Source organism: Lissotriton helveticus, chromosome 6, assembly GCF_964261635.1.
Source record: "Lissotriton helveticus chromosome 6, aLisHel1.1, whole genome shotgun sequence".
Classification (NCBI taxonomy): Eukaryota; Metazoa; Chordata; class Amphibia; order Caudata; family Salamandridae; genus Lissotriton; species Lissotriton helveticus.
Window position 1 is genome coordinate 1,215,506,400 of NC_136067.1, and position 27,904 is coordinate 1,215,534,303.

Here is a 27,904-nt window from a genome sequence, read left to right on the forward strand (position 1 = left end):
TTGACAACCAGCCCACTGTATTCCTCTAAGCATAGGAGTAAACAAGGGATTACTACAGATCCTGTGCTTAAGAGTCCTTTGGAACTTTTGATCTATAAACAGACTGTAAAGGCTGCATCTGATCCTCACTGTGATTGTAACAAAGTCACAACACCTTTACCCGGTCCCCACTTCTATCCCAACACACCCATCCCTTCTAACTACTTCCATTTCTGTGCACCGTGAGCGCGTTGATATATCAAAATGTATCTGTTCCGTTTTACTGTGTCCTCTTCTAATTGAATTTCGTTCCCAATGAAGTAATTGCGATGTTTTCAATTCAAATTGTCCAAATCTGACACTCAATTGATTAATTGATACTGAGTATTCCTTTTAAGATGTGTTAAAATAAAATATGCACTGGATTTATGGACTGCCTATGTTTTAAGTGACATTCATGGACCATATATGATTCTAATTACTTCTTCTAGAAGTGTGATTTCTGTGATATTTGTGACTTAGGAAAGCAATAGACTCCGACCACTTCCATATGTACCTGATTGACTGACCCAGGTCAGAGAGTTCTTAGGGTTCACCCCGTTGTAACTCATTACACTGTTACAGTCACAGCAACCATGTGGAGTGACAACTTACACCAACTACCAGGCTTGCTTAACTAAAGCTCGATCACGGATACCCACATACCTGCTAACCAGCAGACACTTGATGCTCTATAGGTCTTGCCCCCACTATTTTTGCATTACCCTGCTATGTACCCTTCTGCCCCTGTATGGGCGGGAAAATAACTGTAACCTTGCAAATCCCACTGCGCTCACATTCTTAGGCAGTCCAGTGGAGGTCCTTAGCATTGTTTCTGTTACATTGCCTGGCCTCATAGCCCTCAAGCACCCTCGTCTGACAGCCGACTATCTGCTGTGTCGCCCGTGCAATGCCCGCACCCTGGCGCAAGACATCCCGTTCTACACCTATGCTAACATACTACCAAGATCTTTGGTTTGCTTTGACAGGGATCAAATTGATGCATCTGTCACATTCAACATAGTGCAATGTGCAGTTCTGCATTCTACACTTCAGAGTGGGACTACATACCCTACAAGACCAGGGAGTTGTGTGCATCTTACCAATGATACTAATAGAATCTAAGGTTCCCAGTGTCAAGTGGTGACTGTCCCGCCATGGAATATGTGACTAAAGCAAGGGAGTCTTTGTGTACTTGCCATTATCCCTCCTGTTGAACGATAATTTTGCCTTTACCGTATAATCTGTCGTATTTGCCTCCAGACTTTCCAGGTTGCGTACTGCTATCCACGTGCGCAGCTGCTGGCATATTAAGGGAATCTCCTGTTGCAACTTGCAATAAAACAACATCCGCTTGGATTTGCTACGTTGTACGCAATTAAGTGCCTAACATATCTCTTCCCCTCAAAAAGATACCACGAACTGCACTGTTCCTTAGAACCTTAAGCAGCTCACAATTTCCCTGGGCATACCTCTAACTGAGAATGGCTCTACACCGCCGTAAGGCCAGAAAAACCCATCTTTTACATAATTTCTGGGTTTGCCACTTGATGCCCTTCTGGTTGGTGATACGGAACCTCCTACCCAGCATAAGCTGACATCCTCCTGTGCAATAGTCATACTGCTAAGAGTGCAATTGATTCAACATCCCTCCTTCCCTGCCAAGCTGTTGCCTGATCAGTTGAATCTGGGGTGACTGCACCCAGACCACCTAGGCAGCTTTGTTGCGGACAATGTGGCCATTTGCTGAAATTGAGGGGATCTCACGCTTACCACTTGCAACTAAAGCAATTATTTAAATTAATATGATACGGTGTATCGGCGAGAACTATGCACAGGTAACTGACACTCTCCCACAAGCAGTTACTGTGAACCTTTTGGCTAGTCCATCAAATTCAGCCAGCCACCCCCCCTGGGTGGAGATTTGCACTCCCAACTTCTTGAAGTGTAAACCACGGTCACGTCTCTTGTTCAGGTGAATTTAATAATTCACGACGCGGACAAAGCCAGGGTCCTACTACTGGGCTGTGATATGAGGCCCAAGATGACCTTAAATAATCAGCTTAGGGTGGCTGGGTGTTAACCTTGCCTGGCTGAAGTGCAATACCTATGACTCCTGACAAGGTGTGCCATTGCAGCGAGAAGTAAAAATCATCCAGCCCGCCTTATTTCCTTCCCCAGCTATCTGTCCATAGCGCTTGTTGGAGCAAGACGCTTGTGTATTTTTGAAGTGCAAGTGGTCCCGTAGGCATGTTGCCGCTGGATCAGAGATCTTCCTTACCCCGCTACTGATATTCATTTTAACAACCACAGAAGGAAGGAAGGTTGATTGAAACCCGAAAGTGGTCAATTGGCTGACACCCCAGCGTGACCTGGCAGTCGTATTTAACTTCATATCCTCACAGCATGACAACACTCACCGCTGCAAGGTGCCTTGGTGTGTGAACGCACTACTCCATCAGCGATTATTTTAATTAATACTGTACATATGGATAAAAATATGCACAGGCAGCTGAACACTTTCACACGTTAGTAAATGTTAAACATTTGGATTTGTCCATCGAACTTAGCCAGTCACCCCCCTAGTGGGGTCTTGCCCTCCAAACGTCTGCTGGCACACCAGGGAGTAGACAATAGATACAGGAGGGGAACAATATGTATCAATACCTGCCCTTTCTTGAATACTGGGGATGCCAAATGTACTTTAATACATTGTAGCCTATTCTTGCCTTAACTTATTGCCGTCACACAGATTGACTACAACACTTTGAACAAATTTAGTAGCAACATGCCCTTGATGTAAATGACATTCTACAAGCACTGTGCAGACATCTGTCTTTCACCTGCTAGAACCTGTGGCTATTCTGCTGAAATACACCCCCCCCCCCCATTTGGTTGAAGTTATTTAAACATAGCAAAATATCAGACATATTCAAGGAGGTATGAAATGTTTAATACTAATGGTATGTCTGAAACAAGTAGGTGGAATGATTGTGCCATATCTAAAGGGTAGCGCATTAGGGGTGTGAGTTTGAATAGCAAACCATACCCTTTTTTTTATTAAAGCATAGTTTCTCATTGAATATGTCTGATATTTTGCTATGTTTAAATAACTTGAACCAAATTGGGGGGGTGATGAAAAGGACGAAGGAGATTCATTTTATGCTACTTATAGCCTGTCTGCTTAATAGATGGAGGAAACGTAAAATACCTGGTTTCCTCTTTTTATATATGGATATTGGGGCTGTCTTTTGTTTCATAGATGTATTGAAATATGTTTCCCGGGAGAACAGAAATAACAATGACTATCCCATTGTAGGTGGCTGCATGAAAACGTTTAACATAAGACAGAGTGTATACAATACGGGTCTTAATAAAGATGGATTTATAAGGCAAACTCCCATCGAAACGTGTCGACGTTACATTTTGATACACGATCGGTTTATTGGGCATTGGTGAAAGAAAGCTAACTACAAATTGCATATTTCCATGCCTGTGATATGATGTTAGGACGGAGGTGTACATTTTTAACACCAATTTTTTCTGTCTAGCTTTTGGTTGTTTCACTCTTCATATGTTTTCATGCTTACTGTGATTAATCTTTTTAATGTATTGTGTTTTTATTAATTTTTGTGTTATAGTACTTCAATTAAAAAAAATTCAACAAAAAAAAAGATGTGACAAAACTGTTAAAGTACGTACTTCTCCACTTACTCCCAAAGAAATGCCTTCTGCACCTTGGGTTAAGTTGGGATTAGATGTTGTAGGTCCCTTTCATGCCCTTGATTCATCTTCTAGGTTTGGGCTAGTTCTCATGGATTATTATTCTAAGTGGCCTGAAATCAAATAAAGAGGTGACTACCAAGACAGTAATAGAATTTTTAAATGATGTGTTCCTGAAAGAAGGATATCCAGAGTTTTTGATTACAGATAGTGGGACACAATTTGTTCGTTCAGAATTTGAAAATTTCCTTTAAAATTGTTGTATTAATCATCTTAAAAGTTCACTTTATCACCCTCAAATCAACGGCTTAGTTTAACGCATGAATAGGGTGTTAGGTGAATGTATTCAATGGGCTCTTTCTAACAAGTGTCTAGTGGCCAATTCAGTGAGGATTATGTTGTGGTTTTACCGCACTACACCTCACTCAACTACGGGTGTATCACCATTTGAGTTATTACGAGGAAGAAGGGCTGCTACCGTTTCCTGTCCTGCATGGATGAGCAAATGGGTTAAAGGTACACAACGGTCTGATGAAAGTGTTAAGTTGAATCTGTCCAGAACAAACAAAAAACCTATTTTGATTGCTAAAATGAGGGTTAAAGATGTCGACTTAAAATCAGGAGATTTTGTTTGTATAAAAAAACCTGTTCATGTACAGAAGGGATCATCTAAAGTTAATTCACCAATTGAAGTATTGGATGTGAGAGGTAGTTCTGTCGGGTTCAGCAATGGGCAGTGGTAGAATAAATCTCTTTTAGTAAAGAGAACAGTTCCTTCTTCTCTGTCAAATGATACTATTCTTGTGGAGAAAATCTGTGCAGATAAGCATTTAGATTGTACCGGGGAACCTACCCTGAGGCGCAGTGTACGAGTTAAACAAATTCCTTTTAGATATAGGAAGTAATATTCTTTCTGTACGAGTTAAGCAAATTTATTTTAGATATAAGATTAAATATTCTTTCGTTTTTCTAGTTTTCTTCTTTCTTCACTCTTATGTTTCTTTTCTCGGTTTAAAAAAAAAAAAATTACTTTAGTAATGTTCAGTCTTTCCTCAGTATGTTATTTTATTAAGGGAAGACCCATGTAGTGTCTTACGCTTGTTTAAGAATGTTGCTGTATGAAAGCACTGTATTCCAGTGTGATGTCTATGTGTTCTGTGGGCGACAGTTAAGAGTTTAGCACAGAAGCTGTAGCCGCCCTGCTCGGATGGTCCAGAGTTAAACAATAAATATACAGTCTGACCTTATTCTCAGCGCGTTTCCTCTTCATTACAACGTTCTGTTCTGCCGCTCCACAGACCTGTGAAATTGTATCCAAGTACCGACTTCTGGCACTTAAACCCTTACTTGGACAGGCCCGAGCTAGAAACCTTCATCTAGACGGCCTGCCAGCTGGCTGACCACTTCTCACACCACAGTGTCACTCAGCCACCCCTTAGCCTGGATACTCAACCAGGTATAGCGACAAATTCCGCTGCATGTCCTAGTCTGTTAAAACCAGGCGCAGGGTAGCCTGCAAAGCTAAACCCCCAACAGAAATCGCACTCCCTTGCGCGCAAGCCCAGCATCCCCTGCCAATGAAACTTACATGCCACATATAGCAGTTCGGCCCTCGCCCCACTCTGCTTGAACTGGACATGGCCCAATCTACAATCACAGAATAGTCAATGGCATGATCGCACTGGGCCCATCCTAATAAATAAATAAATACATAAATAAATAAAAATAAATAAGAGGTTCAATATCGTAACCGTGAATTAAATTACAGGAAGCTCTAATACCAGTGTCAGGGTGCGACTGGGGATTGCTGTGGCACCCATCGCTCCAGACATAAGGCCATTTTCTTCCAGAAGTCCCGGTCAGTTATACCATCCATTTGTTAGGCGGGCACCACCTGACAAACTTTTTTAGCTTCATATCGGACCTTTTAAGAGCATTTTAAGCTGGGTTATGTAGGGATAGCTTGACTGTATTGCTAGGAGCGTTATATCACTAATGCAAACGCATCTGACCGAGGAGGGCACTATGTTTTGCGGTGCTTGGGTAAGGGCCCTGACTGATTTACCATGTCAATTCCCTAGACCCAATCGTTCAATGAACACACAGGCGCTCAGTGCGGCCTCCCACACAGACACCTGACGCCCAAGCAATGCTAGACAAGGAGGGATCCTTGTCCCGCCATTCTCCTTGCAGTCCCGCCCCTGTTTTACCAGCCCCCCAGCTGCGAGTGTGTGTGTCTTACCGAAGCTCTTCCTCACTGAGCGCACATGTCCATGATCCAAGATGGTGTTCTACTCATGTTTTGAGCTCTCCCTCCGGGAGTCCAGCCTCAACCAGTCCCTCCGCCTACTGCTGGCCTTTGACAAGCCACTACTATGGCTTTTTTGTAAATTGCTGAAAACGCTTCGACTCCTGAGCTGATAGGGTTGTGCCTGATCTATGATGAGTTACTTTGACGTTAGATAACAGTTCCAACCTTCCCACTTTCACGCCCCTCCCTGGCTTGCATTGGAGACCAGCAGTGGCAGGGGATACCCCACTGGGGAAGTCTAACCTGGGCATCTACATAACATGATCACACCATCCGCAGTTGCATCTGTATGCTGTAGGATGTGACAATGAGGCATTCCTCATTTACGGTTAAAATTGTACGATGCTTCAGAAACATTATAAAGAGATTTTTCTTGATGAACGCACAAGAGAGCATTTTAACCTGGAGCTATGTATCGATAGCATGCTTTAGATTACCTTCTATTTTAAATGATACACATGAACATTTGTAAATGTTCCACTAGCACGTGAGCTGAAGGGTAAACCCTCTTGCTTGCTGCATCTTCACCTTCTGCATGGGGACACGTGGGTACTGTTAGTCCAATGCACACCCTGATTATACGTTTATAAAGTTTTTTTGTTTTTTTTAAATATATGAAGTGCATATTTTGATGTCCGAGCACTCTCAGATCTCACGAACCCATTATTCGACCCATACGTGCACCCTTTTCAACGTACCAGTAAAGGGCACTTTCAGAGCCACGTTTAGCGAGAGAGGCCTCTAGCACTTGGTGTGTGTATAAACACGCACAAAAACAATTTTCTTCATGACTTCATGGGAAATAGGCCCCTGGCCTGTCAGACACTGGCTGAGTCTGACTGCAGCTGCCCAAGCCCAGCGGTCCCCGAGATGCCAGCGCCCCCTCCCCCCAAATGTAGGTGCCCCCTACACAGGTGCCCAGGGGGCAGGAGCTGATGGATCGGACTCGGGAAGCACTGTTAAGCTCCAAACACCCAGCACTGCTAAGATCCAAACTCTCGTGTTTGCCAGACAGGAGCTATAACCAACTTAGCTATTTAGCTGCAGTAGTTCCCACTGTACCTTTCAAGCTCATGGTGCGGAGCACTGAATCGCCAAGCAGCAACTCTGTACCGTCCTGCACACACTGCAGGCTGCGTGAAAATCGGGCCCAGATACATGTAGAGGGGGTGCAAGAGACAGCACACCTGTCCCTCGTGAAAGCAGTCCCCTCTCCCAACAAGCATTCAGGTCTGCGCCAAAGCGAAGCCAATGGAAAGCCCTGTGTGCTCCAGTGAGGAAAGAGTGGCCCGGCAGAGAATGAGGTAGCCTGGGTTCAAAACAACAGAGCGTCCAGCGGAGGTAAAGGACAACCCCCGGAACAGCTGCCTTCCAGTGGTAGCAGGCAAGCAAGCAAAATTGCACTACATGGAGTCCAAAATATTGAAGACACCCAAAAAAATATCACGCCCCTTGTCTGGGCCTGGGTGCGCAAGGGCATGGGCCCTCCGCTTGCACCGCTCCCTTTGCCCCCGCTATCAGAGAGCGCTAGACGCGCAGGGGGTGACCTGATTTGGTAGTGTGTGCCGTGTCTGATTTTTTCAGCTTTAGTGTTTCCTGGTCTGTCCCTCCCAGGGTGGGGGAGGATTAATGGCAGCAGCCCCACGAAGGCATGAAAACCCGAAGTACCAGTAAACAAGGCTAACAAATGCCGCGGTACGCTTCCCCCCACCACCTTATGTGTCCGTGACCCGGGTGGGGGCCCATGCACAGACAAGGATGTGGGGCACTCACCCTTGGCTTACTGTCGAATAACTAGGTCGGAGGGATGGGCGGAAATGGTAACTAAGAGGCCTGATTTTGGATTGAATGGTGAGATTTATTAAAAGATTTGAAAAATGGTTTTAGAAATTATTGAAGACCGCAACCCAGATGATCCAGTGGATATAATGGATGGTCCGGCGATTGTGATGGATGGCCAGATGTTTGCAGGGTAGGACGACCTGCCCAATCGTTTCTCTCTTCCTTCTTCTCCCAGGTCTGGAGACAGCCATCCCGGAAGGCTCAAAAAGAAGGAAAGAGCGGTCAGTGGACTGTATGATGTCTTAATATCACCGTCACCACACCCGAAGTGCATCAAAAAACGTAAAAGAAAGCAAAACAAAAATGAGCAAAAGCCTAAAAACACACTTAGGCTAGTTTCTTCCTTTCCTGTGGAAATATTGCCTATCTTGGCTTCTTTTCAGGAGGAGCAAGGGTAGCTGAGTTGTGGGAGGACTTCCCCTATGCCTTCTCAGCTACAGCAAAGGCGGATACGCCTGATAAACATTTGTGGTGGCAAGGAATATGGGATTAGTGTCAGGGGGAGCTATGGGCGTGCGAGGGTCAGTGCGCAGGGAAAGAAAAACAATATGCCCCGCGTTCAGGCCCTTTACCCGTGGTTCTCTCCCTCCCATCCCTTCCCTTTTGTGACACTCACTGCGTCTGCCGCAACTCTCCAGAGTTGCGGCGGCCCTCCAGCAACCTCCGGGGGCATCCACCAGTCCTCGGACCAGCTCTCCACGTCCTCCCCGACAGCGTCTTCTTCATCGTCTCCTGGAGCTTCTTCTTCGCCCGTTGATCCGTCGCCTCCAACTCTGCAGCGTCTTCCGGGTTCTTGATAGTTTTCCCGCCTAGCGTCCACTCCCATAAAGTGGGTTGTACTGCCTCGTCCGGGGAACCCCTTCCTCCCCATTGGTTGCCGTTCCCTTCCCTCTTCTCATCTTCCTGTAGGGAGGAGGGAGGGTTTACCGTTAACTCTGAGCCCCGTATCAGTGTGTGGACAAAACACAGCTGAAAGAGGCGAGTCCTCGTCCTCCGTCTGCACCATTTCACATCCCCCTTCCGTAACTTTCTTGCCTGCAAGAAATTATTCTAAGGGATATCTTGAGAGGAAGTCCGCGTTTGCATGGTACTTTCCCTTTCGATATAAGGTGGTGTCACGCGTAGGCGATAGGCTGTTTGCATGGGGAATGAATGTGCCAACACGACGGACCCCGACGAAGCAGCCCGCAACCTCACACAGTGGCTCACCAACTGCGCCGACAATCTCGCACCACTGAAGAACCCTCCCAGCAGACCCGGCAGCAGGAAAGCCTCGTGGTTTACCAACGACCTCAAAAACTCCAAGAAAACCTGCCGCACCCTCGAGAAAGCCTGGCGCCACGACCAGACAACAGAAAACATGACAGCCCTCAAGAACGCCACCCGCAAACACCCCAACTCCGGGACATCATTAACAGCTCCTTCGCATCCGCCACCTTCCCGGAGAGCTGGAAACATGCCGAACTGAGCGCCCTCCTGAAGAAACCCACCACGGACCCCACGGACCTCAAGATGTTCCGCCCCATCACGCTCCTCTCTTTTCCTGCCAAAGTCATCGAGAAGACCGTCAACAAACAACTCTCCGCCTTCCTTGAGACAAACGGATCCCTCGACCCCTCGCAGTCCGGTTTCCGAGCAAACCACAGCACAGAGACCGCCCTCATCACAGCTACCGAAGACATCAGGTCCCTGCTCAACAACGGAGAAACAGCGGCACTCATCCTCCTGGACCTCTCAGCAGCCTTCGACACCGTATGTCACCGCACCCTGATACAACGCCTCAGCAACACCGGAATCCAAGGAACGGCCTTAGAGTGGATCATCTTGTTCCTCGCCGGAAGAACCCAGAGAGTCCGCCTCCCCCCGTTCCACTCAATGGCCACCGAAGTCATCTGCGGTGTTCCGCAAGGATCCTCGCTCAGCCCCACCCTCTTCAACGTCTACATGAGCCCCCTCGCAGCCATCGCTCGCCAACAAAACCTCAACATCATCTCCTACGTGGACGACACCCAGCTGATCCTCTCCCTCACCAACGACCCCACCACCACCAGAACCAGCCTCCAGGAAGGAATGAAAGACGTCGCAGAATGGATGAAGCTCAGCCGTCTGAAACTGAACTCAGACAAGACGCAAGTCCTCATCCTGGGACCATCCCCCTCCGCCTGGGCCGACTCCTGGTGGCCCCCGGCCCTGGGCACCGCCCCCAAGCCAACGGACCACGCACGCAACCTGGGCTTCATCCTGGACTCCTCCCTCACGATGACCAAGCAAGTCAACGCCGTCTCGTCATCCTGCTTCAACACCCTATGCATGCTCCGAAAGATCTTCCAGTGGATCCCCACCGAAACCAGGAAGACGGTCACCCAGGCCATCGTCACCAGCCGTCTTGACTACGGGAACACCCTCTACACTGGAACCACAGCCAAACTCCAGAAAAGACTCCAGCGCATACAGAACGCCTCGGCACAACTCATCCTGGACATTCCCTGTCACAGCCACATCTCCGCCCATCTGAAAGACCTGCACTGGTTCCCCGTCAGCAAGAGGATCACGTTCAGACTCCTCACCCATGCACACAAGGCTCTCCACGACATGGGCCCAAAATACCTCAACAACCGCCTCACATTCTACACGCCCACCTGCCAGCTCCGATCCGCCAGCCTCGCCCTCACCTCCGTCCCACGAATTCGCAAAGCCACCGCCGGAGGAAGATCCTTCTCCTACCTGGCGGCCAAGACATGGAACTCCCTCCCCACCCACCCACAGCTGACCCAGGACCACCTCTCCTTCAGGAAACAACTCAAGACCTGGCCGTTCGAGCAGTAGAGACTACCCCCCCCCCCCTCCCAGCGCCTTAAAGACCCTAGCGGGTGAGTAGCGCGCGTTACAAATCTGTATGATTAATTGATTGACTATTACCATAAACACATAGGATGTTAACCATACCGCTAGTCTGCGGATGACCCCCTGGTATGGTATGAGATCTTATGACACTATGCAAGCATCCTGTATCGATTAGAGAGGGCCAGTGCTCCCCATTTACTTTTACCACCTTAAGGAAGGGACGGTGTTGTCCCTCCTTGGTGCAATAGAGGGACAGGGCTATTCCAATCTCCATAGGCTCTTCTTTTTGAGGGCACATTCTAGCTATGTGCCCAAACCCTCAACAATTAAAACACTGAGGACCTGTGGGGATGGGACGTAAGGAGGTTGGTAGGGGCCCTGGTACCAAGGTAACTGTTTCAGGTTTTCTAGGGACATGGGGGTCTATTGTTTTTGGGAATGTTGCTCCCTGAGGACCTTCCATGTGCTTCTCCTTTTTGTAATTCAAAAGCCCGGCTAAAAGCGCTAGCTATCTCCACCGCCCTGGCCATATGAAGCTTGGTATGTTGCCGCACCCACTTCTGTATCTGCGGGTGCAAAGAAGCTAAATATTGTTCCAGATCCATTCTCTCCATGATTTCTTCCTTGGTTGAACTTAGGGGTTTTAACCAGCGGTCGGTCATGTCTTTTACCCTGAAGGATAGGGCTCTGAGAGTTTCTTGGGGCCCTTCCTTCAGTTGTCATAGGCGCATACGATACGTGTCTTCATCTCTCCCTAGTCGCTCTAAGATAGTTTTCTTATCATTCTCATAAGGGGTGAGACTAAGGGGATTGGCCGCTTGATATGCGGCTTGCATATCTCCTGAAAGGAGGGGTCCAAAATAGTGGCCCCATTTTTCCCCGGCCCACCCTGCTGCTCTGGCCATGCGCTCAAAGTCTGAAAAAAGAAATCTGGGTCTTCACCGTCTACATATTTTTGGAGTACCACAGACGGTAGGGGAGGTCGGACCCCGTTGTTGACAGAGGGTATCAGCAAGTTTCCCTATCACAGTTTCCTGGCTTTGACTTTGTTGTGTTAAAGTCTGATGCAGTTTCTCCCTGTCCTCTTCAGCTACTGCCAAGAATTTCTCCATAACACGTCCTAATTTTTCTTGATTGTCCGCCATTCTTTAAAGTGCGGCCTCCATTTCCGTAAATCCCACTTCTGACACCACTTGTCGGAGGGATAGGCGGAAATGGAAACTAGGAGGCCTGATTTTGGGTTGAATGGTGAGATTTATTACAAGATTTGAGAAATGGTTGTAGAAATTATTGAAGACCGCAACCCAGATGATCCAGTGGATATGATGAATGATCCGGTGATTGTGATGGATGGCCAGATGTTTGCGGGGTAGGACGACCTGCCCAAATGTTTCTCTCTTCCTTCTCTCCCAGGGCTCCACGTCCTCCCCGACAGCGTCTTCTTCGTCCTTCGGCGTCTCCTGGAGCTTCTTCTCCACCCGTTGATCCATCACCTCCAACTCCGCGGCATCTTCCAGGTTCTTGCTAGTCTTCCCGCCTGCCGTCCACTCCCATAAAGTGGGTTGTACCGCCTTGTCCGGGGAATTCCTTCCTTCCCATTGGTTGCTGTTCCCATCCCTCTTCTCAGCTTCCTGTAGGGAGGAGGGAGGGTTTAGTGTTAACTCTTTGAGTCCTGTATCGGTGTGTGGACAGAACACGGTTGAAAGAGGAGAGTTCTCATCCTCCGTCTGCACCATTTCACAAACTATTAAAATTGTTGCCCAGGATGCAGGAGTGTCCAGCTTGGCTCACTCGACCGCCCCACAAGGCACTGCATGGGCCTGACACCGTGGGCCTCATACCATACCCTAACATCTGCCACCTACTCCGCAACAGGCAGACGTCCCCTACCCCCGCATACATTTAAATGTACCTCTGTGAGTTCCTATCCTCCCCAGTCCGGAGGGCGGCATGGTAGCTGTAAGGGGTGACCGGGGCCTACTACTTGGGTCCCTGTGACTCACGGGAAGTGAGATAACATGCAGGCCATGCTGGCGAAGAGGGTGAGAGGCCCTGTTCCACTGCTCGCACCCCATGCAGCCCTTGCCATGGCCCCTGTGCAGCCTGGAACTGTACCAGGGACTAAGGGCGTGTGGGCGCGCACAAGGTCAGACCAGGGCAGAGGATGAGACAACGACCCCTCTCGACGGCGTGTCGGGCAGCAAAGAGGAACAACAATGGTGGGGGAGGCCTAAATACCCCTCCCCATCCCCTGGTGCGCGGGATATGACGTGTCCAGCGTGCCCTGTAAGGGGACTCCTCCTGGAGTCCCTCAAACGAGTGGGGGTGGGGAGGCGCCTAAACGGCACCAAGGGTTGGCCGCCCTCCGAGGTGGCAGTTCTCCAGTTCCAAAGTGACAGCTGGCTGCGCTTTCCTCCTCCGCTCTGATTACCTATAAAGGGTGTACTTTCAACCCCCAGCTTAACGTTGTTCTAGCTGATTTGCTTTTCCCTCCCTACCTGCCATATTTCATTCTCGTTTGCTTCCCTATGCCCTCCGTGCCCCTTCCCTGACCGCACCATAATGTATGCTTCCCCACACCTTCTCAGTCTGTTTTACTTCTGCTAACTTCTGTTTGCAACCCGCCCCCACACACTCTTTTAAACAAGCATTTGCATTACAATAAGTCTCGAATTTGCTAAAGTTTAAGCTATTGAAATTGTAAATGACAATGCCTTCAATTTATGGTTTAAAAACCAAAACATAAATAAAAGGCATTTTCATATCATTTATAATGCCAACAGCTCAAACTCGCGTAAATGCGAGGCCTATTGCGTTTGCCTTTGCTTGTTACATTTTTATTGCTTTAAAACTTTAAATGCTGCATTCACAGATATTTGCACGTTTGTGGCAGTGGCGCTGCAACACATTTCAGAAGGGAGAGGGTGCTGCTGTCAATGTTGTGTCAGTAAAGCCATAGGAGTTGAAAAAATCCAAGTGCTACACAATGTGTAGAACCTGAACCACACCCTTGTCAGAAGAATGGAGAAAAGCAGTGTGTATTTAGTGGTGCATTGTGAAGCACATTGTCCTGAATAGGACTAAAACAGGGGGTGCTGCCTTTTGCAGAGAGCGCACTGAAAGTAGCACTAACTTTGCAACAGTCATGCAGCTTTCCTACTAAACTTATGTAACGCACATGATAATGTTTGAACATCGTATTTCTTTCTGCTCATAATTTTCATTTGCGCATCACACAATTGAAGTGTCTTGGTTGGTTTACATTTTCCCCCTTACACTTCAGAATCACAAACCGAATGTGCTTCATTTGAACTTTTCTTGCTACCGATATATCTTAATGATTGTAAAGTTCATTTATAAGCATTTAAATGTTATTAAGTGCTAGATAACATTTGACATTATGCAGCCTTTCCTTTCATGCTTTCTGTACTCCAGCAAGATGGTCGCTTGTTTCACATCACAAAATTCCCTCCATTTGCCAGCAAGCAAATAAAAACCAAACACCCATCTCCATATTAAGCAAGCAGCAGTCTTTATGAACACATTGAAGGACACTAGACTCCTATCGTTTAACTCACAGCAAGTGTGACAAGTTCAGAACAAAATGTATAGGACTCTTGTGACTTACTGCAGGGTTATAATGGGGCCTGTAGAAACTTGCGCACCCATCCATCCAGCACCCCTATGTTTTAGCTATTCACAAAACATCTTTCAACTTCTTCTCACTCTAGAAGCAGCAGCGGTTTATTCATGAGGGCGGGGAAGCACCACGCCCGCTGCGAGCAGCACATAAATGTGAAAAATAAAATGACAGTGAAAATATTTAATTGCCATTTTGTTTTTCACAGAGGCGTGCTTAAGCCGCAAGTCCACCCCTGAGCCGGGAGAAAAGCGGGGCGTGTCCTCCGCTACAGATTGACAGAATGGAGGACTGGAGCAGTGGCTAGCCAGACACTCCAAGTGTTCAAGTCAGCTTGGCCAGCTGTCTTATGACGGCCAGCTCAACATGCGCACTTAGAAGCTCTCCAAACCGAGCGGTCATTAGACCGCTGGGTGGAGAGCAAGAACACGCTTCCAGAGCCTGAAGAAGCATCCAGCCAACCCGCTCCATCCAACCCTGGTGCTACTCTCATGCTGGTTAACAAAATGAGAGCAGTGCCTGGATTGGTTAGGGGAGCTCATCTTGTCACAGACTGCAGATAAACAAGGAGAATACGCAGCTGTGGGTAAGTACCACCTAATAATATGTTATTTTTCTACAAACGTGTAATGCATGTTGTGTAGTGATTTAGTTTGTTTTTATGGTTTATTGTGGCTTTTGGAGGGAGGGTTGTTTAATGTTATTTTCTGGGAAGCTGTGGGGCACTCCGCTTGCCTCACTACTTTCAAAGATTACCAGCCACCCCTGTCTTGAAATGCCTGGAGTTTTGCTCCTGTAATGGACTAAGTGAATGGGTTGCAGGGTGTAAATGGAAAAGTAACACCTTCCAAAAGTGAGGGGGGGGATTCTCCCATGCAAAAAAAGTATGTCCGCAATCGAGAAGACACTTCGCATCTGAACTGCGCTTTTCTTTTTTGCACACGAGAATATACACATTTTTATACTTGCAAGCAAGTATGAAATTCACAAATCATCTTGAAAACCTTATCAAGAAATTTGCAACAAAAGCGCAGGTTTTCAAATGTCATCTCGAAAAAAAGTGTCAATACCTTAAACGAGCAATTCTACAACTGTGGGAGGACAGAAACCTCTGGGTGCAGATTTATTAGAGGATAACCTAAAAGTGCAACTTTTAAAATGAAAATGATTACTTTGGATTACATTTGCATTATTTTTAAAAGGTCACCTAACGGATTGGGCATGAACAAGAAGTAACAGTTTTTACCAGATTGATGCATTTATTACCACTCTTTAAGGTGCTGAAATGAAAACGCAGTCCGTTTATATCAAAAGCAGACGATGTACTTATAACACACTAACAAGTTAGAGACAACTTCTGTTCAGTTGTCTTCGCCCGACTCCTCCCATGCCAATCATAGGGATTCCGAACCATCACCCTGGATACTGAGAAGAAAAAAAAGTTGTAAATCCACTTAATTTTTAAATGTGAAGGAGGCACACTTTTTATTTGGGGGAGGGGGCGGCGGGGCAGAGGGGTTCTGCTGAAGGAGTCATCCACTGCAATTCACTTTACAACATTTTCTGAATAATAGGCTACACGTTGAAATACTGTTTTGAATGAAGAACAATTAAATAATCCAACACTTCAAAGTGTGCCACAGTAACCAAAAGCGCCACTCCTCAACAGAATTACCATTTACAAGTGTCAACACTTTTGACTAATACATTAAAAGGGTTGAGATGCATTATCAGGAACATGCAGGTCTCAATAGACTATAGCCCCATGCCAATAAAGAAAACGTTCACAGGACAAAATTCAAAGTCAAATTATAAAGGTTTATTCAAATTTAAGAACCATTACATAAGGTAAAAGGTTCTGGTTAATCAAATTAAAAACATCAATAATGCTTGAAATACGGCAAATTGCAAAAGGTACCAAAATAAAGGTCCTCAAAAGAAAGCAAAGAGCCAGAACCAAAGTAAAGTTCAGCAAAACTAGACAGACTAACATGGAGCCTGCCTTTGAGAAAGTAAGCAAAAAGTCCAAGTATAAATAATTAGATGGATTAATGTATTCTGCTCAGTTCAGAAATCAAGAAAGGTCTGGCACACATCCCAAATAGGGCACATTTCATATGTGCAGGCAGTGAAAACTACACATTCGACATGGTATGATCTGGCTGTACCAATAAAGTATCTTTTGAGTATATGATACACCGAGTAAACATTAAGGAACACCTACTTTCATCCGTAGATAGAAAAAAGCAATAATAGGGGATGAAGGGGAAAATGTGACATTAATGCCACAAGTGAAAACAATACACAGTGCAATTGATTAGAGCAGACCCCTGCAAAGAGCCCTGAAGATGTTGCAAGTGCAGAAACATCCAGCACCTGGTTTCCTTCTCGAGGAACTCAAATTAATATATTTCAGCTCTGCAAAATAAACACCATCACAAAATGAAGTCTAATTTATTTTCTGTAAATTAAAATTACAAGAGAGAAATATAAATAAAGAAAACGTGTTCATTTAATTTTGAATGCCACGTTTTCTCTATTAATGCAAAGAATGTCAATGTAGGTTGACTACAGTCTAGTAATGTCAAGTAAAGCCTGGTTATGCTAATCAAAAATATTTAATCTAAGTATTATGTTCTACTTATTTAAAAATATACTGATACAAGTCTATCAGAGACGAAGCTTTCTGCAGAAACAATTCACACACAGCAAATAAAAGCTTGTGTCAGAAGAGAAATAGTACCTTCAAAATCTCAAACATTGCGGCCAAGTGGGACAAATGTCCATCCTCAACAACTTGCCAGAAAAAATACAACCTTTAAATATTGAACTGTGCTAGGACATGCAGAACTCATTAAGTGTTTCTGTACAAGTGAATACACCTTCATAACTTGTGCCAGAAAGAAAACAAAATGCCAAAATAAGCAGTCATCACAAAATTGATTACAGTCACCGTAAGTTCAAGTTTTGCCAACTAGACCTCAAAGCTGTGTTTGCCATCTATAGTTTCCACTTAATGCACTTTGCATAACCACTCATACAACAAAATGGAGGTAGTTGGGGCAGTGAGAGGGAAGAGGATTGCACTGGATGTGGAACAAGGGGTCAAATGTGGTTGCATCATCGAAGTCAAGAGGTTTAGTGGTGGTATAAAGGACACCAGTAAGGACACTGGAGAGGTGCTGTGGCTAGAGGTAAATACGTAGGTTCCCAAATGCACAGAGGTGACTCCTCAGAAGACACGCAGGCACTATTAACATATGCAAATGTACTCTTCTTTTGTGGGTGGGATTGTGGGAACAAAGTCAATGTTTATGCACGTAACTAACAGTCCACAAGCTTGGAGTGCGAGATCCTTTAGGTTTTGATAATACTGAAGGGCCCTCCTGTCTGTATATCTTAGTATTCGCGAAACCATCTTGTAATCTGGACACCATTTTGTAACATAATCAAAACTGCTGCTTGGCTATTTTCGAGGAAACGGTCTTTGGTAAGTTTTGGTTCCCAAGGTTGAGCTTTTCTTTGTGTAATTGCAAGTGTCCTAGTTAGTGCATGCCTTTCTCATTAGATAGAGTCCTTTTCCCACCTGTCTGGTGAGGAGGATAGGCTAGACAACCTTGGGCAATAGATAGCCTGTGCCCGGCTGCAGAATCGAAACTTATGTTTTGTACCCCCATTGTATCATGACACCTGCTAGTGTTTATCCATAGTAGGAGGGCCTTTGTGGACTCCACAACGTACATAATGTAATTGTATGCTTAAGGGGTCAAGTCCCTTGACAGACATCCCAGGAGGCTGGTCAGACTGGGCTCCGCATCAGTGTAATATCAATAAATCATCTGGTTTGTATTCTCTACTGTCTGATCGACTCTTCATTTGTAGGAAGGCAGAGAAGTGTTTGTGAGTGACCCTTTTCAGGTCACTTCCTTCAGTTTGCCTTATTGTGAAAAAGAAGATATAATTTGTAACAAGCATTACAAGTTAGAGCTCAGATTCCTTGGGTTTAGCCTCGGTTTGATAGTTTTGAATCTCTGTAGTTGAAGTGGAGCACAACAGGGTGTACACACAGGCATCAGAGAGGCAAAGCATGACATTTCTTAAGTGGATAAGCAAAGTTACGAAATGCGTAAGACAATATCAATGTTGAAACTCGTTTTGCTGCTGGAAGGTGGTAAGAAACGAGTTACTTGCCTGTAACAATACTTTTGCAGCCTGAAGCTCCTCTAGGATCATATGATGTGCATTATTCCCCCATCCAGTAGTTGTTAGACCCCGAAACTGTATGTAAATGCAAACATTTTTTAGAATGATTTGTAGATCAGCTCCTTTACTTAGGAAATTGATCAAAAACATGTATAAACAGTTATGGGCAGGTACACCCAAGACTCTAGTAGAGAAGTGTATATTGATATACAATCAGGTCATGAATTATTTCAGGTGCTAGGTAGTTTGTTGCCGTTAACTTGTTTCAACTGCCGGGATTAAAAAAAGAAAAAAATGCGTTCCATTGCCAGAGTTTGTAACAGACTGCTACTCTATCTCCAAGGTTCTCTGCACTTTTACAGCAATTTATCATAAGTATTCTCTGTTCGCAAACATAAGTAGGGCTGTCGGGGATAGTTTTATTCTGGTGGCGGGCTTGCAGCAAGGCACAGAATGGTGGAAGGCTACAAATAACCTGTCCTACTTTAAATGCATGAGTGAAGACAATTTCTTTATGTAGCACAGAATTCATTGCGAGAAAAGGAATAGTCTCACCCTTCAACTGACCTAAGCAAATTGGGTATTGTTGTCAACAGTACACATGGCCCATGTAACCAGTAGCTGCCACACCAAGACCATTTCATGCTGTTTTTGCTACGGAGGAGAGACGTAGGACCCTGAGTATCTGAATCAAAACCCACAATAAGGAATCATGGTGCACCAGTACACCTACGTAAAAGGTCCTCTTTGGAGCGGGTTGGTCTTCATCCTCACCGATTAGATATAATGCTACCAAAATAAACGTGGTAAATGAAGATGCAGAGTAACCAGTAGAACTGTGAAACAGGAGGAGGTTTATTCTTAAGGTAGGAGTCTCAGGTTACAGGTAAAGTAGGTATAAAGGGAGCCCCACTGGGATCAGCATCCTTGCTGCTCAGCCCACGCACTAAACTGACACTCCCTATACACACACTGGCATTCTAATTACATTACAGTCACTCTGGTGGAGCAGCAGGGGACACCATGCATGGCAAAGATGAAGACACCACATTATACTTATTCAGGAGCAATCTCCTGAAAGCTGGTGAACATACAAACGGTTTACCTGATCTATTCTGAGGCGTTAGTGCTGTGGTCTCTTCCGTCTGCAGCCCTAACCTATGATGGTATTAGCGCCAGAGGTAGTGGAGCCACCAGCGGTGGATAGCTATGCAGTGGCAAACTGCTGAAAGTCCAGGGCAGGGCTGTTTACTCTGTGGTTAAGAGGCTTTGGGGGTTTTAGGGTCAGCCGAGCGAAATTACACAACTCCAGGAACCTTAGGGGGCCAGACATGGTCTAAGAGAAATGACAAAGTGAGCGAGGATACAAAGTGCGTGGCTCAGTGAAATCAATTGACCCACAGCTGCAGTTCGACACAGCGTCACCTTTCTTGTTGCACATTGATTCCTATGATTGATATTTAGTAAGGGGCGAGGGGTGATGAAATAATTAAGGCATGCACAGCATATGCTAAAGTGGGTGCAAACCTAACATCGGCAACAGCACATGCCCCCACGAAACTAAAGTCGAACCCACATGCAGCCCACAGCACATTCATCTTTTACAAATGCTGGAGTCAGCAACCCCGCAGTTCGACAGCTATTAATGACTTACCTTCCCAGGCACAATCGTGTGGGTGAACAGCCTGTTGAGTTCCACAAGTTTATTCGGAGTGATGTTGAACTTTAGTGCAATACTATTCAGAGTGTCCGTTCCTACTGCCTGTAGAAAGAAAACAATAATTAGGATCCTTAAAAAAGATTATATTAATGTCTATTTTGCTGCAAAAGTGGTGCTGGGACCTTAAACAGTACTGCCGTGCTAGTGAATAGTCAACATTTGTGCAGTGGTATATGACGAGTTACTAATAGCAGCTTTGGTTTACAGCTTGCTTACTGTATTATGGGAAATTCACCAACTTTACCACACATCACGGTGATTAGAAAAATATCACAAATGTAAACGGAACGGGCCACAGTGGAGTAAAGCTTCGGTTCGCAAAGCAGAAACGTGAGCACAAGCTAACAACGAGTTCTAGTACCTCTAGCTTTCTGAAGGCTGTGGGCAATTGTCACAGTAAGGCTGCTCAAAGGAGCACAGACGGAAAAGTTAAGTTGGTTTATACATCGGTGTGTTCAACACATTTTTTGTGAGAAAATCCTATTGGTCAGCGGCTCACTTAACTATGGCATGCTGGGGCACTTCGCAATGGTTTAATATTTTCTTATTCTCAAATTACGGAAAGGGATTGCTAAAAATAACGGTGACGGCAATTCAGATAGGAAAAGCAATGCCAGGCTTGAAGCAAATAGCTTATAAAGCAAATCATGGTGAAACAAGATTGCAGAACCTAAAGTTTACAAAGCATGCCAAAGATCATCTGGCTGCCTTATGGATCCCCCTGATGACTGACATGTATCAAGACAATCCACCAATGCTAGTCTAGGGGAAAAGGAGTAGGTCGACCTTCTGTGCAGGATACTTCTTGACCAATGTACAAGAACAAGAAATCTCTCCTGCGCGCTAGAAAGTGGTGTAGTTCGGCTCCGCCGGACGTCCTACGCATCGTCTGCACCGAAGTGATGTATCAGCCTATATAGGAGCAAGTTATGTTTCCTGACTTACCAGGTCAGAAGCAACAAGCCACAAAAACATTTACCACCGGTGCAGAAAACTAAGGTTCTAGGGGGAAAAAACATGTCCCTGGAAATCAGTTTGTGGGGAGGATGGGTGGGTTGTTAAGGAATCTGCAACTAGATAGTGTTTCTACTAGATAAGGCATTACTGAAGGTAAGTAACTCGTTCATCTGATGGACTTCTAGCCGGAGATTACTTACCTTAGAATATTATCCAAACAATACCTCCTTGGAGGCGAGTCGGTAGACCAATGTAACATGATGGAGTCCTCTAGGACCAAACGGGCAAAGTGCCCATTCTAATGAGTGTTTGGTAAACGTGCGCACGGAAGCCAATATTGGAGCCTAGCAGATGTCCAGGACTGGAACTCTTTAAGCCAACGCAGTAGTGACTACTTTAGCTCTGGTAGAATGAGCACCTAAACCTTTAAGGGGATGCTTCTTTGCCAATGCGTAGCAGATTTTGATACAGTGTACGATCCGTCAAGAGATGGTCCTCTTCTGTACTGTCCATCATTTCTCTGCTCCGACATACCCCACAAGGAGTTGGTGGTCCATCCATAACTCTCCTGTGTGGTCAAGGAAGAAAGTCAATGCAATTTTTGGGTCCAGACACTAAGGCACTCCTCTTCTTTGGAGGGATGAGGCAGAGCATAAACAGTAGGCAGAGTGGTGGTTGGGCCTATGTGAAATTGAGTACCCAATTTGGAAGATAGAAAGCTCTCCTACAAAGCACCAGTATGTTTGGAGGCTTGGTTGACCAGGCATGAAGCTCACTGACCTGCCGGGCAGATGCTATTGCCACCAGGAAGGCAGTCTTGATGGTAAGGAGCCTGAAAGGACAGTTATGTAAGGGCTCAAAAGGAGCGCATCTTAGGAACACCCGTACCAGATTAAGTTCCCACTGAGGCATAAAGAATAAATAGGCAAACCAGAGGAACGGGGGGCAGATAAGGGGATCAATTTGTCTTTCTGTACACTGTGCCTCAAATTATGCCCAATGGCAGGAGTAAACCATCTTGGTGGAGGGACGTTTGGCTGCCAAAATAAATTTACAGACTTTAGGCAGTTGCTCGAAAGGGGTCAACTGTTGCTGCTCAAACTCCTTACAAGAAGGTGGAGTAATGACAATTTCAGGAGGAGAACACTCCCCAGCTGATGCGAAAGAAGATCTTCCCAAAGTGGCAGCCTGATCGGAGGACCAATGGCCATGCTCAACAGTTCGGGATACCAGACTCTCCATGTGCAATTTGGAGCACCCAGGATGACTTGGGCCAGGTTGTTCCTGATCTTCTTGAGTACTATGGGTATGAGTGGTATGGGCAGAAAGTCATACAGGAGGCCAGAGTTCCACCGGAGACAAAAAGGGTCTCTGAGGGAGAGCCACCATGGAAGCTCGAGCATGCAGAACTGTTGACATTGTATGTTCTCGTCAGAGGCGAGCAGGTCTAACCAAGGCTCTCCCCACTACTGAAAGAGGGCAACCCCACCTTCACAACCAGTCGTTGAGATAGTGGAAGGCTGGCACCCCTGATCTCTGCAGATGAGCTGCAACTACTGCAATCAACTTGGTGAACCCCCAAGCAGCGCTGGGGAGTCCAAAAGGAAGCAAAGAGAACTGAAAGGACTTGTGGCACACTGAATCGCAGGGTGTCGGCTGTGGGCAGACAAGACGGGAATGTGAAAATATGCATCCTGCAAGTGCTACCATCCAGTCTCCAGGATCCAGGGCAGGCATGAGCTGGGCAAGAGTGATCATCTTGACTTTCTCCTTCTCAAGGATGAAATTGAGAGCAGGGCCGGACTGAGAACCAAAACCGGCCCTGGCAAAGTGCTCGGATGGCCCACTGGGGGTGCGACCGAGCTCTTTGCCGAGGCCGGTTTTGGCCGATTTTTTTTACTCGGCCGATTTTGCAGCTATGCTGCTAAAACGGCCCTGTAACAAAAACGGCCCCCAGGGCCCCAAACCGGCCCCCACCCTTGCGGCGCACCGGGGGATTGCCCGGTGCCCGCAATGGCCAGTCCGGGCCTGATTGAGAGAGAGCTACTTGAGGACAGGACATAGTCCTCACCACTTCTCGGGCACCAGAAAGTAGCGAGATTAGCAACCACAACCTACTTCTGGCATTAGCATTCTCTATATGGCTCAGTTGGCCAAAAAGCCTACACTTCCTTGCAGAGAAGAGATAGGTGGTCTTCCTTTAGTCTATTGTAAGAAGGTGAAATGAAGGGAAGGGTAGTCTTGAAGAAGAGGGTGTAGCCCCTTCAGGCAATGTTTAAAACCCACTTGTCCGATGTTATGTACTGCCAGCAGGGCAGGTGATGGAAAATCCTGCCACCCACTTGGTGTCCATGATGGTAAACAGGCAGACAGGATTTGGAGGCTATGGCTGCTGGGAGTGTATGACCCAGGCCTCCTCCAATACCATTGGCAGCACCTGAGCAACCATATCCCACAAAGTATGGGAATAGCGGCCTAAAAGGCATGCAGTGTTCACAGACCGCAGTACCTGGCTGGTGGAAGAAACTTTTTTTTGCCGAAATTGTCCAGACTCTTCGAATCCCAATCCAGCGGGAGGTTGGGAATGCATCAGGATTTACATGAGAAGCGAAGACTTGGACAAGGTAGGTGTTCGTGACGAATTTGGTGTCCACAGGAGTGGTGTGGAGCCCTGTGCTTGGCTTGGCCCAGGTACCAAGCAGGAAATCATGAAGTGCTTTATTAAATGGGAGAAGCGGTTCTAAAGGGACACTCCCGGGTTGAAGCACTTACGTCAAGATATTAGTCTCAACTCCCACAGAGGGCAAACTAAGGGCAAACTTAGGTCCAGGCCCTCAGCTGCTGTCCACACCACCGCTGCAAAAGATGCTCCCTCCTCTATAGCCATGGAAGGGGAAGAAAAAATGCCAGTATCTGGAGAAGTGTCCAGTCTACTGGTCTCAGCCAGGTCCTCACACCAATCCAAGGATTCATAAGGCTGGTATTCCTCAGTGCCCAGTGATCCCCCTCCCATTCTTCACCGAGTCCTAACCCATTGGCTGGAAGGCATGCAACGAGTTGGCGCAGGAAACTGCATTGGACGATGCCCCTGCAACTCTGTGTCGAAGTCTGGGATGAGACTGGGGATAGAGCCGCCGGCACCATTGGCCTCGGGACCAGCGCTGGGGAAGGTTGACATGGTACGAAAAGCACCAATCTGGATGCATCCGTGTATCCTTGGGGCCCAACTGGTGCGGGAGGCATGGATTCAACAGAGGCACCCCTAGAAGGCGTCTTGGAGGAAATGGGCCGCTCAAATAGTGCATAGCTTCATAAAGCTCCTGAATTTGAATGGGTTCGCTCCAGCTCCCGGAAATGTCGGGAGGCGCAGAATCAGCCTTCGCACTGGCTCATACTTGGAGCCAGGCCTCTAGTGACACACCCTGGTTTCATCGCCCAATGGAAAGTCAAAGAGCGTTCAACTTTTTCTTCTTGTGGCTCTGAGTCTTACCCAAACAGCTCGACGACTTGGAGTGACATGAGGACCAGGCTAAACGACTGCTCCCAGGACCTTCCTCTCGACCAGGACTTTGGATGTCGCAGCGTTGCAGTGACAGGAGCTTGAGGCATTGCTCCCTCAAGGCCTTCAGATGCATGGAACAGACATCTACCGGTGACAGGCACCACATGGCTTGAAGCGGACCTTCTTGAAGGACACCCCTGCCACACCAGGAGGTAAGAGATCAAAAAAGACTAAGAAAATGTCAAAAAAGCTTAGTCAAAAAGAGACTAGTGGGCAGCACTTTCCAGATATGAACTGGCTGCAGTGGAAAAAAAAACAACCAACGGTAGCGTGCCTACGTGACACCTATATATACACCGTGGACATCACTACCAGCACAGGTGACACCAATGTCACTATCTACCACTACGCAGGAGTACTGCTCATGAAAAATATGCTGATTCAGTCTTATGCTCGAGGATAATACTAAGGTAAGGAATCTGCGGCTAGAAGTCTATCAGATGCAGTAAAATTGGTTGAATAAAGCTAGACATTCACTTGGGGGCTAATCTTATGATCATGGAATTTAGCCATAGATATGGTAGTGAGCACAAGGCTTCTTCCTTATCCACGAGAGGTGATCACTTTTTTAATATGTACACTTCAGATCTAACATGGGATGTTCTCTTGATGGCTTCAAGTAATGGGAGAAGTGTAAAACAACTAGCCTTGCAGACAAATCAAAAGTCAAATCTCATAACATGGCAGCTTTTACCGAGGCAAGATTAGAGTATAAATCAGTTCAGTCTTTAAGTAGAAAATCTCGGGAAGAGGGTAATTAGCAGGACCTTCTAAAGCAGTTAAGAGGAATTATAAAGCCTTTTGGCATAGATAGTGTAGCCCATGGAGACTTGCACACAAATCTTGTGGAGCTCCATATCCATTTTAGTGTTTGGGTTCATCATTTTGCTGACGTTTGTTTTGAATTCCACCTGGTAATTTCTGCTCTTATTACAATGGATGGTTTGTTAGATAGTACTCCCCCTTAGGAATAACTATGCAGGAAACTATCAAAGTTATTGAATCTATAAAAGAAAGTGGGAAAGCTCCTTGGCCGATAAGATACCCTGAGATCTTTATCAATCGGAGCCACAGATTTGGCCGCCTAACAAATATATTATAAAAACAATTTTGAAGGGAGCTAATCTCCCTGAGAATTGGAAATGGGCAGAAAAAGTACCTACCTATAAAAAAAAAGGGGGGGGGGGGAGGGACATCCCAGGGAACTATAGACCCCCTCAGTACAATAGGTATCCTGCATAAAATATTCTGTAGACAGATCCTGTATTATCTACAGAAGTGTTTAACCATTTGACTTCTGTTTGAAACCCACATAATCATTACCGGAACATGGGGACATCCTCTGAATCCTTAGTATTTGGGGACCCCCACTGAGTCATTACTAGATGGTGGGTACCCTGAACGAATAATTTTTAGATTTGAACAGCAAAAATTACAGAACCCAGCATTCAAACAAATACACACATTATGAAATAATGTACAAACCTCTTACTAAAAAACAAAACCATTTTAATGGGAAGGTTGGAGCTTTCCTAAATTGAGGCCCTTTGGAACTTTGTTTGCCGTATTTGTTGATGACCGGTACTCCTGGCTGAACGGGACGCTACTAAACGCGCAACACCTCCCTGGTGGGACTCTTGGTCCCAGGGTGTACCGCTGCATCGTTCCTGCCCTGCCCGAGTGCTCACAGCTGCTGCAGGGGGAGGCACTGTCATCGCGCTATAAAGCACCACCTTCCCCCGCGGGATGCGCGTGGGCGACGTCGGGAGAAACCCGGGACAAGGGCGGGGCAGTCTATGGCCATCCAAGGCCAAAAGAGGCTGGGCTGGGTCGCCCCTCTTGGTCCCTGCATATTTAAGGTACAAGTGATGATATTGTTCTTTATTCTCCACACTGTTCCCCCTATTTTCTACAACTTGCCAAGTCAAACTCCTCTGGCATTTTATTCCTGCTGATTGCTCCTGTTTTATCGATTTGACTCTGTGGGTATCTCCAAAAAGAGCGTGGCAACGGGCGATAAGTTGTCGAGATCCCAATACGTTGCATGGTCCAAATCCAGGTGATCTATCACCGAGCTTGATTCTAACAAATGCAGATTTTTATAGTCTTAAGACTCGTGTGCCTGGAACTCTAAAAATAGTTATTCGGACCACGCCTATTGAACTGCCTGGTTACATTTACTTTTTGTATTGGAGCTAGTAGCGGAAGGTATTTTGTCTCGTTGTAGCACTTTCCCTGATTAGGGCAGTTTGGTGTCACACAGTGTTTGGTTGTTAATCATGTCTGAGGGTGCCAATTTAACAATGAGTAAATGGAAGGGGGCTGCTGGAACGCTTGATGATTTTATAACACGAGCAGAATCAGTATTATGCCACGAAATTGAACTTGCTCTAAGGAGACTATCATTAGACCCTTCTAAACTTCCAACATATAGCCAATTTGAAGTACAGTCCCCAACAAATGTACTCCATTCAAACCCAGGCATGGACAATCAACCTTAGAAAGCCAAACTAACTTTAAATAATCCCACAACAGAACTAATGGGATCTTTTAATGTAACCGACCAGGTAAGTCCAGGAATATCAACAAGACTATGCACACAGAAATCAGTGAGAGCAACTAAAGGAAGAAGTGAAAAACTACAAAGGGGAAAAAGAACTTGCGAAAAAAAAGGGAAAGTGGGTGGAAAAGGGAGTTTATGTAATGGGGACGCAAATGCATTGGAACACGAGGAGAGCGGGTTTAGGACAAAAGAGGTGCAAACTGATGTCCACAACTTTTCTGGACAAAGTAAGCAGAATGAAGTAGTAGAAGCAGCAGAACAAAAAGTGGTGGATATTTTTTAAACGGCCTTAGATTCTATCCAGACTCTGATAAATGAGTATGGATAGTAAACTAAGGGCCATGGGCAGCAAAATTGATCAGCTAAATGATACCATAGGCCAATTAGGTACCACCATTGGGGAGGGAAATGGAATAATTACAGAAGGGGCCAAACTAATAGCGGACCTAAAGATAGTTCTTCGACTAGTAATGAAACCCATGGTGTTGCCTATACCCCAAAACAATTGAGTACAGGAAATC

At 46.1% G+C, this 27,904-nt stretch overlaps 1 protein-coding gene across 5 annotated transcripts in view; it reads right to left on the bottom strand.

Moving 5' to 3' along the window:
- The window catches only part of NCOA7 (nuclear receptor coactivator 7), a 1,122,006-nt gene that overhangs the window by 499,976 nt on the left and 594,126 nt on the right, over positions 1 to 27,904 (bottom strand). For all 5 annotated transcript variants that reach the window (XM_078648931.1, XM_078648932.1, XM_078648933.1 and 2 more), the window contains one exon: positions 20,236 to 20,343. In XM_078648931.1, coding sequence (XP_078505057.1) covers positions 20,236 to 20,343 — 108 coding nt within the window. The remainder of the gene's footprint in view (positions 1 to 20,235; positions 20,344 to 27,904) is intronic.